General features: G+C 47.0%; 1 protein-coding gene across 1 annotated transcript in view; it reads right to left on the bottom strand.

The window, feature by feature from the left end:
- Positions 1 to 7997: 7997 nt before the first annotated feature.
- The window catches only part of SHISA3 (shisa family member 3), a 15331-nt gene continuing 9964 nt past the window's right edge, over positions 7998 to 13364 (bottom strand). The window contains exon 5 of the mRNA XM_021706449.1: positions 7998 to 9462. Coding sequence (XP_021562124.1) covers positions 9023 to 9462 — 440 coding nt within the window. The 3' untranslated portion in view covers positions 7998 to 9022. The remainder of the gene's footprint in view (positions 9463 to 13364) is intronic.

A 13364-nucleotide genomic window follows, 5' to 3' on the forward strand; every position in this document is an offset into this window, starting at 1 on the left:
GAAAATTGTTGAAGTTTTGATTGCTAGTTTGAGAGATTATGTTGCTTTATAAAATCTTCAAATCCATAGTAACTACAACCTGAGATGGTGTATCCATTCTAACCATTTTTTAATGTATTTTGTTTACAGCCCCAGTGATATATAAAATAGCCCTTCATTGTAATCCAGCTAAATGAAACATGAAATGGAATATATTAACTCCAATTTGGCAAAAGGGGTAGTTTTGATAATTAAGCAACAGAATATTTTAGTAAAATGACTGTATGTTGACTCTTCAGTCAGAAGAACCTCCCAGGATTATCCCCATCACATATTTAAATAAGCTTGCAAGGCTGGGCGTGGTGGCTCATGACTGTAATCTCAGCATTTTGGGAAGCCGATGTAGGAGGATCTCTTACATCAATAATTCTTAACTGTGACTATATATACTTTCAGGAAGCTTTTTGGTTATCTCATGTTATTTCACTCTATCACCCAGACTGGAATGCTGGGCACACTCACGGCTACTGCAACCTCAGTAATAGGTTCAAGACCAGCCTGGGCAACACAGTGAGACCTCATCTCTACAAAAATAAAGTTAGCTGCATGCGGTGGCAGGAGGCTGAGGCAGAAGGATCACTTGAGCCCAGGAGGTTGAGTCTGCGGTGAACCAGAATCATATCACTGCACTCCAGCCTGGGCCATGAAGTGAGACTCAGTCTCAAAAAAAAAAGAAAGAAAGAAAAAAGCTTACAAATAATCAGCTAACTCATGGTTCTGTCCTTTCGTGGAGGATGAATTTTTTAAGTTTTCTAAACCCAACAAATTGTTTTAAGTTCATGAGAAAATGTGGCCAAGTTTAGCCAATAACATTTGAAGGAAGTAACCAGAAAATAATAGTAATAACCAGAAAATAATAATACAAGGAAGTATCAGAGATAAGAACATTAGCTTTATCAAAAATGAGTGTCCTTTGGTAAAAAGAGAAACAACAGAAGCTAAAATGTGGTGAACCGCTAGAATAGGATTTGTTCTTAGGCACTTGGGAGCAATTTAAGGAGACTGACTATATTAGACCAAGACCATGCATGCTTGGTCTAATATAGGTCTAAATAGGTGTGGGTCTCCATGCAAAAACACAGCACAGAACAATTGACGGAAATGTCACCTCTGAATCTATCACATAATTTCCCCACCTCACTTAAAATAAGCACCATGTTTCTAATGACCCCGTAGTTTAAGATGCCTTCTAACACCACCTAAGGAAACAGCAAGCTGGAACACATTGCCATAAATTCAATACATCATCCCCATTTCATGTTTGTTTTTGTATGCTTAGAACTTCTCCAACCTACAGCTTCCATTTCAGTAACATGGAGCCACCTCACTTTAATGAAGAAAGGTCTTCCTAACCTGAATAATTTCACAAGTAGGCTAATAAAAATTGTTGGAAAATATGAACTACTTACCACTCAGTTTTTATTACGTTGAAGTACAAATTACACAACGAGCAATTCCGATCAGAATTCCCTGTCAGAATAATCTCATTAATAGCTAATGTTTAATTGCTGTTTTATAATAGCCATGAACGTATAAAAATATGTTAACAGTTTGTTCCCTTAATAGTTTAATGTGCCTGTAAATTCTCATTTTTCCTGAACAAATACTAAATACACTTCTTAGACTATACAAAGGTAAACTGATTCCAACCCAATGAATCCAGTTCTTAGCTGTGACTATGTATACTTTTAGGAGGCTTTTTGGTTATCTCATGTTATTTCACTCTGTCACCCAGGCTGGAATGCAGGACACACTCACGGCTACTGCAACCTCAACCTGCTGGGTCATGCGAGTCTTCTACCTCAACCTCCTGAGTAACCAGAACTACAGGCGTGCACCACCATGCCCTGCTAATTTTTTGATTTATTGTAAAGAATTCTCACTAAGTTGCCCAGGCTGGTCTCAAAGCCCTCAACTCAGGCGGTGCTCTCACCTCTGCCCCCCAAAGTGCTGAGATTACAGGCATAAACCACTGCACCCAGCAGTTATTTCTCTATAGAGAGAAAATTTCCTGTGGATTCAAGTCGATCTGGAAAGTTTGCCACCATGAAAAGTAGCTGATAATAACACCAACAAAAAATAAACAGGAAAAAGAGGAGAGAATAATCTATCCATTCGGACAATTAAAAATGCAGTCTGTTCACAATGGAATGAATAACTACCTTAAAGCAAACTTACTATGTCAAATATACTTTCTATGGAAAATGGAAAAATAAATTTACAAACTATGAGTACCCACCAGGGTGGGGCAATGACAGGAAGCTGGCCAGTATCAAGGGGGCCATGGGCTGACAGGGACTGACTCTCAAACTGCAAGGCCATTTTCTGTTCCTGCCCCTAATCAGCAGTGATATCTGCCCACCCACAGCACTCAGCCTTTCATTTTTACTCTAGAACGTTTTATCTGCTTTGTTTTTTATCCTTAACTACACAGCTTCCTCCCCACTAGAACGCAAGTGATTTGAGACAGTGTCTGTGACTTCTTCTCAAGACAACCCTTATAATAAGATACTATTAATATCTTCTTTTTACAGATGAGAAAACTGAGACACAATGAACTTAGGTGGCCCAAAGTCACTCTGCTTTTAAGTAGTAACGCCAGAAAACTAACCCAGGAAGTGTTGCTCCAAAATCCATGCTAAATCCCCTCTGGTGTCAAGTAAAGAGAGAAATGTTTTTCATCTAGTATTTCTACATGCTTCATTTTAGTCCATATTCTCAATGTAGCCCAGACTCAATTTGACTATTACAGTCCCTTGCTATCTATAAGATATGTACAATATGCAACTAATCATTATTCCCCTGAATAGATTCTCTGAATAGGAGGTTAGATGTTTCCTGAGAAAATTAGGCCACATAATCCTTGTATCACAAAAAATTTAGAGTTTCACAGTAGACCCCCCTGGGTCAAATCCTGGCCCTACTGCGATTGTTCGTCCTGGACCTGGTTCTTCACCTTTCTGCCTTGATTTATTTATTTGCACAACAGGCATGATCATAGTCCCTTCTTCAAGGTCGTGAAGATTCAAGGATACAGTCCAGAAAGCATTTGGGACACGTGATGTTGAATGTTATCTACTTCTGGCATGACAACCTTTCAAAATGTAGACCTTCTATTGTTCACAGTTTTCATGGTTTGAGGCTGTTAGGACTTAAATTCCCTGTGAAAGGAATAAAACCATCGTCAGACACATTTCCCGGCATTCTGTCACCTGGTAGGTTGTGGTGAGCAACTTTGGGAAATCCCAGGTGATTTCATTTGACCCTTGCTACCTCATCTTCTAAAATGAAGACACGATCAAGTCCCTCTCCCTGTAAGATCCTTCTAGACTCCTCTTGTGTTTGGTATCTGCCCAAACACCATGGTTCTCAAGATCTCTGATGGGCCTACTTAGCTTTCCCTCACTCTTACTCCAGATTTTTTTTTTATTTTTTAGTTGGAGTCTCACTCTGTCACCCAGACTGGAGTGCAGTGGCCACTCCCGGCTACCGCAGCCTCGACCTGCTGGGCTCGGGCGATCCTTCTGCCTCAGCCTTCCAAGTAGCCGGAATTACAGGCACGCGCTACCACGCCTGGCTAATTTTTTGATTTATTGTAGAGATGAGGTCTCGCCAATTTGCCCAGGCGGATCTCAAACCCGCGGGCTCAGGCAATCCACTCACCTCGGCCTCCCAAAGCGCTGGGATTACAGACTCCAGATTCTTGTTTTTTGTTTTGTTTTGTTTTTTGAGTTGGAGTCTCACTCTGTCGCCCAGACTGGAGTGCAGTGGCTGCTCCCGGACCTGCTGGGCTCCGGCGATCCCTCTGCCTCAGCCTCCAAGTAGCCGGAATTACAGGCATGCGCTACCACGCCCGGCTGATTATTTTATTTATTGTAGAGATGAGGTCTCGCTGCCCAGGCGGGTCTCGAACCCGCGGGCTCAGGCAATCCACTCACCTCAGCCTCCCAAAGGTGCGGGATTACAGGCTGAGCCACCGAGCCCGGCTGACTCCAGATTCTTAATTGCCCGTTCTTCCTGGCTCCTGGGCACAGGCGAGACTTTCTACAAAGTCTTCATTCACTCTAACATGCACTTTGCTTATTTCCACACACCAGTCCTTCTTCCCGGCCCAGTCTTCTTCATTCAAATCTGATGTGTCTCTCAAAGCTCAGGGCCAATGTTAACCCTCCAGTATGAACCAGTGTTCTTTGAAGGTGCTGCCCATCCAACCAGCACTGCCCCAGAATCATGACTGTTCCCGAAATGCCGTCTTAAGTGTCAGTTTGTGGGTTCATCTTCTTTCTGTGAGCTCCTAGAGAACAGAAAAAGATAACACCCTCCCCCTTTTTTTTCAACTTTGCCTTTTATTCTTTTCCTTTTTTTATTTTTTTATTTTTATTTTTTTGAGATAGGGTCTCCTTTAGCCTCCCAGGCTAGAGGATAGTGCAGTCTTCACTCACTGCAGTCTTAAACTCCTGGACTCAAGTGATCCTCTTGTCTCAGCCTTTCGAATAACTGGGACCACAGGCACGAGCCCCCACACCCAGCTCATTTTTTAATTTTTGTAGAGACAAAGTCTCTGTTGCCCAGGCTGGTCTTGAACTCTTGGCCGCAAGTGATCCTGCCACCTCGGCCTCTCAAAATGCTGAGATTACAGGCGTGAGCCACCATGCTCAGCCAACCTGTAACATTTTATCGTAAGTCACTGTTGTCATGCTGGAGTCCCTAGTAGATAGGCTCCTTGAATCAGAACTCAGTTTTATCCATCTTGTATTCATCTCAACCCTAGCACAGCACCCAGCAAAAGATGACTGAATGGGACAATATCTAGAAATCTGTCCCAAGATGGCCTTATGGACCTAAGATTATAAATGACAATATCAGCTACATAGCTTCCAGTGGGAAAGTCAAAGACTGGTACTGTATGTCACCAATGACGGGAATGTGCTTTGATTCAGTGTCACTGAGTTCCATAGTTCAGTAAGGTACACAATCGCTCCTTAATTTTAAACGATTTATGACCAGTTAACTTGATTGATGGGGGAAACTTGCAGATGTGAGCTCTCTCTGAATTCTACCTTTGTCATTATTCCTAATGGACATAACCTAATGGACATAACCTATGGAGCAAATAAAAGTACAGACACCAGAGACACCTGACAAACTAGGTGGTTTTCACTGGAGGCAGTTCCACCCTCCGGAGGACATTGTGAGATAGAGTGGTGGGAATGTCTTTGGCATTCGAATCTTTGAGGGTGGAGGTGGGTGCGCTATTGGCTTTCACTGCGCTATTGGCTTCCACCAAGTGGGACTTGGTTATAACAGAGATCCCACAACCCATGGGACAGTCCACACAGCAAAGGCCAATGTGACTTAAGAATGACCCACCATTCCTACCAGTGGAAAAACTCAATCCCATTTCAGCTATAAAGTATTGTTTGCCCTGCTTTAGTATACGCGGTCTGACAATTAGGTTCGCGAACCATCCTAGAAAAAGTGCCACATACTTCATTGCTGAATGTCACTACGGTCACCTTCTAAGTACTCCCTTTAGGAAGCTATGCACTGATGCCAGCACCTAGTTCACTTGTCAAAGCAATTTTGGAACTCTCTTTCTGGAATGACCATCAGAGCTGTCACTATTTGTTGTGTGACAAATATGTTCATGAACTTGCCACCATGTGCTTACATTGCCAACACTGTACAAATAACTGTATTGGAACATCCTCCCTCCTCATCTGATCTGGCCCTCAATGACTTTTTTATTTACCTGAAGATAAAAGAAATATTGAAAGGATGACATTTGATGACATTCAGGACTTCAAGAGTAATACGACAACTGCTCTGATGGCCATTCCAGAAAATGAGTTCCAAAATTGCTTTGACAGGTAGACTAGGTGCTGGTATTGGTGCAGAGCTTCCCAAGGGGAGTACTTTGAAGATGATCATGGTGATATTCAGAAATGAGGTAGGAGTACTTTTTCTAAGACGAGTTCTCGAACTTAACTGTAGGACCACGTACACTAAATTTTTCAGATATACAACCACTAGGCAAATCAAAGCAGGTCAAACTGCTTTGTTTGGACAAATCACATTCACACCATCAGTGCGACTGTGCTGTTTTGCCAAGCTGACACATCTGCATCGGTCTGGATTCGGAACTGTCACAACGCGGTGATTCTGCATAAGGGAATGGTGTCTTGAGTCTTTTTTGTAAGACTGTCAAAGCCTTTACATTTTTGAAATAAGTTACTTTCTCGAAGTGGGGGGGTGGGTACAACATCAATAAGGGTACCTGATATCAAGCCAGGCAAAGGAGGACCAAAGGGAGGCCCAAATTTTGCCTGTACGATGACCACTTGTATACCTAATCATACCTAATCCTGAATTGTACACTACATCTTTAAAACAAAAACAAAAAAAATAAGAAAAGGCCCACAGAATCAAAAAGCAGTTTAAACCATTTGACAGTAAAAAAAAAAAGTTACTTTCTTTTCTTTCGCCTTTGTATTTACCATTAGGGCATTCCATTGATTTTCTTTTTAAGGATCTGTGTAGTGAGTTCTAGTATCTATAAATTTCATCTTAGGACAAAATGAAATATTTTCAACAACATATCTAGTCTAAGAAGAGCTTATTGGGTCCAACAGGTCTGAGAATCACTATGTTAGTGGCTGAACCTCTGGTTTGGCTACAGAGGTACCAAAATCTCAGAGCAGGCATTCCCTTTGGTGTTAGGATCTGTTGCAAACCAACTCCTTATGGACTATCTTCAAGACCTTGAGCAACTGACTTCACTCCTCTGTGCCTCAGTTTCCAAATCTATAAAATGGGAACTTATAATACCTCCCAGTTGGAGTTGTTCAATGGATGAAATAAGTTAATACATGTAAATACTCAGAATAGTGCCTGGCTCATAATAAAAGCTTAAAAGAAGTTAACTTAAAACCACAGAAAGAGCATGAACAAACATGGATAAAACCAGTCTGATGATGAAGGAGCATGTTCACAAATGTTCTTTCCTCAATTACTGTGAAAACCTTGTGAGACCTGGATGTCAAGCCACTTTCGATTCACATAAGGTAGGAGACTAGGAGTCAGGCTCCCTCTACCTTGAGTTGGGCAAAGACACAATGCCTTTGAACTTGTTTCCTCAAATGGAAAACAAAGGGGCAGAGTCAAACAATTCTTTTAGGGAAGAATTCCACCTCTAGTTCTCTGTGTTTGAAAAGAACTATTGGCCGGGCTCAGTGACTCAGCCTGTAATCCCAGCACCTTGGGAGGCCAAGGCGAGTGGATTGCCTGAGCCCGCAGGTTCAAGACCAGCCCAGGCAACTTAGCAAGACCTCATCTTTACAATAAATAAAATATTAGCCGGGCATAGTAGCGCGCGCCTGTAGTTCCAGCTACTTGGAGGGCTGAGGTGGAAGGATCGCCTGAGCCCAGGAGGTCGAGGCTGGTGACCGTGAGCATGCCACTGCATTCCAGCATAACAGAGTGAGACTCCAACTAAAAAAAAAAAAAAACTATTGAGGGTAGCACATGACAGTATGAATTCCTGTACGTCTGGGCTCCCAAACCACACCTGCAAGTGTTAGGTAGATCATCAGAAGGAGATGGACCAGGTGGGGAGGTCAGGCAGGTGGCCGGCAAAAGGCAGGTGTCCTGTCTGAAGAGGGCTGGCCTGACCCCATGGCAGAGCAGGACCTTGGTGCCACATCTTCAGTATATCATGAGAGGCCAGAAATCCAGACTCTCATGAGAAATGTCCCAATGTTTACATCTCGACAGGCCGAATGACACAGCTGAGACCTCTGTAAAACTTCACTTCCTCTGCTGATTTCATAAGGCTTGATGGAGAAAATAATTTTTTAATTTCGAAATATGAAAGATGTGTTAAGTAAAGACATTTCCTCTGATTGAGTAGCAAAGACTATCACCAAGAAGATGAAATGAAGCACTTTGAAGATTTCAAATAGAGCTCATGAAAATATAAAGTATTTTATTTATTCTAACCCAACAGGATACATGCCCAAATACGGGGTCATCAGACATGGAATTCAGTGGCACTTGAGATATGTAATATTAGATGATTATACCAATAGCTAGACTTTGAACTCCACAGTTATTATTAACATAAAAATTACAGTGTGACTACTAAATAATTAGTATGGTCAATGTGGCAAATGCATTAAATTACAAATCTTTACATTTGTACATAACTCATTTTACAGATAAATGTTTTAAGACCCAACTGTCCAACTTTCACTGAAACACTAAATGTTGCTGAACAAAAAATCTGCAATAAATATTCCCTCAGGTGGTCAGGGAAATACTTTTACACAGAATCTGTGTTACAATGAACGTCTGGGTATATATCTAAAACTTTAAACTTCTCAAGTGGTTATGGAAACCTTGTATTCTGGGGGAAAAAACATATTAAACAACATTTAGTTATTAATTTAAAAATTAAATGCTCTCCTCAGGCTAATATTATCCACTGGGTAGGTTACTCCCCAAACCATAAATAAGTCGCTCACTTCCCTCTCAAGTGTACTTAATCGTTAATTTAAGTGCACCTTCCATAATTATAATTAGGTGTGTTTCCTTGCTTATTTATGCATATATTTCTATCATAACTCAAAAAACAACTGATACGAAAAAGGGGCATGTAGCCTTTTTCTTAGCAGTATAACTGAATTGTCCAATAAAACATTGTCAGCCAATCTGCACCTGTAAATCCAAACCACTGCATATTTTGAATAAAAGTAGCATACATCGAAATGTAATGGTCACCACGTTTGCAAAACCAGGAAGCAATCTCTAGCTCAGCCACCCTCTGATTGGAGCCAGGAACCTTGAGATTGGCAGGTGCCATGTTTTCCTAGCACGTTCCTCCATGACACTGATCAGTTACAGAGGAATGTTCTCAGCAGTGTGTATGGCCAGGGCCCCACCTGCCCGCCCTTTTACCGCATGGTGGATTCACGGCCATGGCCTGTCAACTGGAACTGAAGTCTGGACAGCTCTTTCCGGGCAGTGGGGGCTCCTGCTGGAGGGGGTAAGCGAAATATTGGGGTGACACCAGGAATCCAGATGGCTGGGCCAGGTGGATGGGGTGGCCTGTGGTGTAAGGTGGGGGTGGGGAGGGCACCAGGCAGCCTGGCTCAGCCCTGGTGAAGGAGAACCTGCGGATGGAGCCGCCTGTGGAGCTGGAGCTGGTGGCCGTGCTGGACTGCCGGGATGGCGCCCTGGGGCTGGTAGAGGTCAGGATCATGGGCAGGGTCTCCGTCTGATAGCTGCGGAGCGAGAAGCGGATCGGCTGCTGTGAGGGCTCCTTGGGTCTCAAACAAGTGCAGCAGTAGATTGCCACGACTGAGCCCAGGATAATGAACGCAATGAAGATGGAGCCGACGATGAGGAAGGGAACGTATACAGGCTCTGAAAGGCAAACACAGACACACGAGGGAGCTCAGACTAGGGTCTCCCAGATGCCAACGCTCTGAAGGGTAACAGGTGGCAGACTGAGGAGGACCACTATGGTGGGCTCGGCTTTTCAGATCCTGTTTCTGGCAAACTCCAAAGTGCAAACTGCGATGGTGGAATATTCTAGCTACTCCTAGCAGGGAGAAAGCAAACGGATACTGCGGCCTCTGTTAGCAATTAGCCGCTATTTTGCACATCTGGAACCTGGAAAAGAACAGAAACTATCCTCCTGTTCATGCACTGGAGGGAAAGGGTGAGCTTTCGGAGTTACTGTTAACTCTTGGTTTAAACACAGGTTTCAGTAGTTGGCTCACAGTGGGGCACTGAGAGCCCGGGCCCCTCTCTTAGGCTGGCGATCCATCTCCCATTCGAGAATCTCCAGTCGAAGCAAAAAGAACCAGGCCTGGAAAGAAGACTACTCCCCACTCAGGAGGTTTACGAGACCCCAGAAAGAATAGGGTAACAAAATCTACAGTGGGCCCCAATTTACTGTCTCCTTCTGCACCCACATCGTCAACTCTAGCTGCTGCTTTCCAGAAAAGATGTGGGTGCCACACCTGTGTCCCTCAATTCCACCCAAAGTCTGGGACGTTCAGACTGGACTTTAGAGAGATTACAATGCAGTTCTTGAGGTCAGCGGCCAGACTTTCTGTAAGAGCATCCCCCAGACAGAGCAAATTCCAGTTTCTTTCTTTCTCTACAAGGCAGACACAAAACGTCCCACCACAGAGACATCTCCTGGGGAGGTCTTCAGGTCCTTTTCCCTGTCTGACAGAGCCACACCCAGATGCAGCCTCCAGCTTAAAGGCAGTAGAATGAAAAACTGCATTGACAAAGGCCCTACTGTGTGCCTGGCTCTTTCTTATCCGTTATCTGATTCAAGTCTCATGGAAACCCTGTGAGGTGGGCGTGATAGGCTCTATTTTCTAGATGTAAAAATATATCAGATGGGTGCGGTGGCCTGTAATCCCAGCACTGTGGGAGGCTAAGACGGGAAAGCTGCTTGAGCCCAGGAGTTTGAGACCAGCCTGCGCAACACAGCAAGACCTTGTCTCTAAATAAATAAATAAATAAATAATCAAAAAGTTAGCCAGGCACAGTGGTGCGTGCCTGTAGTCCCAGCTACTCGGGAGGCTGAGGAGGGAGGCTCACTTGAGTCCAGGAGGTTGAGACTGCTGTGAGCTGCAGTGCCACTGCACTCCAGCCTGGGCAACACAGTGAGATCCCGACTCAAAGAAAAAATAAACTTTAAACGTGAAGAAAAAAAAAAGAAACTTTATCAGAATGTGTTGACTTTCCCAAAGACACAGCCAGTGGGTGACAGGTGACTGTCAGCTACCGGATCCTGCGTAAGATCTTCAGGGCACCACCCAAACCCCCACATTCACCGGCAGTCATGTGGGCGGCAAGACCAAGGTGCATAACCACAGCTCACTGACACTATACTAAGCATTCATACCATCTCACTGCATCAACAACTTTTGACAGCAAGACGCCCATTTCAGGATGGAGAAGAGACCCCAAGCCGCTAAGCAACTAGCCCAAGTCACACCACGGGCCAGCGACAGAGCCAAGGTCCATCAGAGTTTGCTGATCTGCTTGATGAGACTCAGTGAGAACGAAGGCTGCCCCTCTGCCGGCTGTCTCTGGGTGTCAGAGCAGAGCAGGAGGTCGGGAAAGGACGGTCCCGGGAGAGCGGGTGAAAAGTCTGCATTTTTCTGGCAGACCAGGTCAGCCTCCCTCCCTCCTTTTCCCTCTCCCTGGCTGGCTCTCTCCCTCTTTCTTCCTCTTCCTCTCTTCCTTTTCCTGTCTCTCTCCCTCTGTCTGTCTCCCTCTTCCTCTCTCTCTTCTGTCTCCCTCTCCTTCATGTCTTTCCCTCTCCCTCTGCCTCTCTGCCCCTCTCCATCTATCTCCCTCTCCCTCTCTCTGTCTTCCTCTTTCTCGTCTGTTTTCTCACTCTCCCTCTGTCTCTCTCCCTCCATCTCTCCCCCTCTCTCTGTCTCTCTCCCTCTCCGTCTCCCTCTCTGTCTCTCTCCCCCCCTCTGTGTCTCTCCCCCTCTCTGTCTCTCTCCCTCTCTGTCTCTCTCTGTGTCTCTCTCCCTCTCTCTGTCTCTCCCTCTCCGTCTCTCCCTCCCTCTGTCTTTCTCTCTCTTCTCTCCCTCTCTCTCTCCCTTCCCTTTCTCTGTTTCCCTCTGTCTCTGTCTCTGTCTCTCTGTTGCCCAGATCAGAGTGCAGTGAAACGATTATGGGTCCCTGCAACCTCCAATTCCTGAACTCAAGCAACCGCCTGCCTGCCTCAGCCTCCAAGTAGCTGAGACTACAGGCTCACGCCACCATGCCCGGCTAACTTTTAAATTTTTGTAGAGTCAGGTGTCTCGCCATGTTGCCCAGGCTGGTCTCGAACTCCTGGCCTCAAGTGATCCTCCCGCTGGGTTTGCAGGGGAGAGTCACCGCGCCAGCCGAGTCCCCTACTTTCCACGGTGCGTCTTTTCTCCAGAAACTATGTCCCAGATCCTCTAGGCTGGACATGCTGACCCCCAGATTAGATCCCTCGCGAGCTCTAATGCAGCGCAGACCCCTTTTCTCGGGCCACCGGCGCGCGGAGAGGCGGCGCCCGGGCACCACTAATGGCCTCTGCAGCCGCTCGGTTCCCGGGGCCTCTTCTTGCCGGCGCGGAGTCCCGGGGTGCCACCGCGCTCAGCCCGCCCGCTCCTCCGGTTTCCCGGCCGTAAAACCGTCGCCTGGAGCCCTGAAGGGTTTCCCTGATGTTCCGACTCAGGTGGAAAACTTCTTTCCAAGGTGTAAATTTCCTCTGCCGGGTCGTGATTTATTCTGCTCAGGAGGGAGCGGAAATTTGACCCGTGTTTTCCGACGTGAGAATAGGGGGCGGGGAAGCCCCTGCGACCCCGGCTTCTAAATCTCCACCCCCAAGACCTGGGCAATTCGGAAAGGCGTGACAAGGGGGGGCTGGGCCAGAGAGGGTAATTCCATGCAGAGAATTGGAAGGAAGTCGGGAGGACAGGGCAGAGGCTCAGAAACGCCACGGAAGCGCAAAAAAGAAAGAAAAGAGTGGCCGAAGTTCCTTGGCCCTGCGCGGTTACAGACTAGGGTGCGACCAGAGTCGCGCTTCCTCGCCTCGGCCTTTCCAGAAGCTCCCGAGGGGGTCCCGGCGCGCGGCGGGGCGCCCTCGCAGCACCCCGCCCCTCCTCCCAGGGCCGCCAGGCCCCAGCCCCGCGCGCCCAGCCGTCCCTGGCAAACTTGCCCTTGCCCGACGCGCAGACCGCAAGTGGCGGGAAGCGGGGCTGCAAAGGAACCGGAACCCTGGCCGGACAGGCGACCACCCTCTCCGCCCTTGAGCCCCCCACCAGGCTGTGGTCCCGAGAAGGCCTGGCGCGCCCTTGCCGCGCGCTCACACGGCGGGCGGCGGGCCGGGTTCTGCCCCGGGAGTATCTGGTCGGGAGGGGGTCTGTCCGGTCGAGGGAGCCTGCCGGGGAAGGGGTTTCCCCGGGAGGGGATTGCTCGGGAGGGGATCTGTCCAAACCGCGTCGGCCCGCGGAGGGGAGGGGATCTGCACGGAAGAGGGGGGTCTCCCGAGAGCTGTCTGCCCGGAAGAGGATCTGCCCCTGCTGGGATCTGCCCGAGGAAGGGTGATCTGCCCAGGAGGGGGTTTCCCTGAGAGGAGCCTGCCCAGGAGAGGGGAGTCTGCCCCGGAGGGGTCTGCCCGGAAGCGGGTCAGCCCGGGAGAGGGGTGTCTGCCCGGGAGGGGGTCTGTCCAGGAGGGGGTTTCCCCGAGAGCGGTCTGCTTGGGAGGAGGTCTCCCGAGAGGGGTCTGCTCAGGAGAGGGGGGCTGCCGGGAG

Source organism: Carlito syrichta, unplaced genomic scaffold (genome assembly GCF_000164805.1).
Source record: "Carlito syrichta isolate Samal-C Ts95f unplaced genomic scaffold, Tarsius_syrichta-2.0.1 Scaffold315593, whole genome shotgun sequence".
Lineage (NCBI taxonomy): Eukaryota > Metazoa > Chordata > Mammalia > Primates > Tarsiidae > Carlito > Carlito syrichta.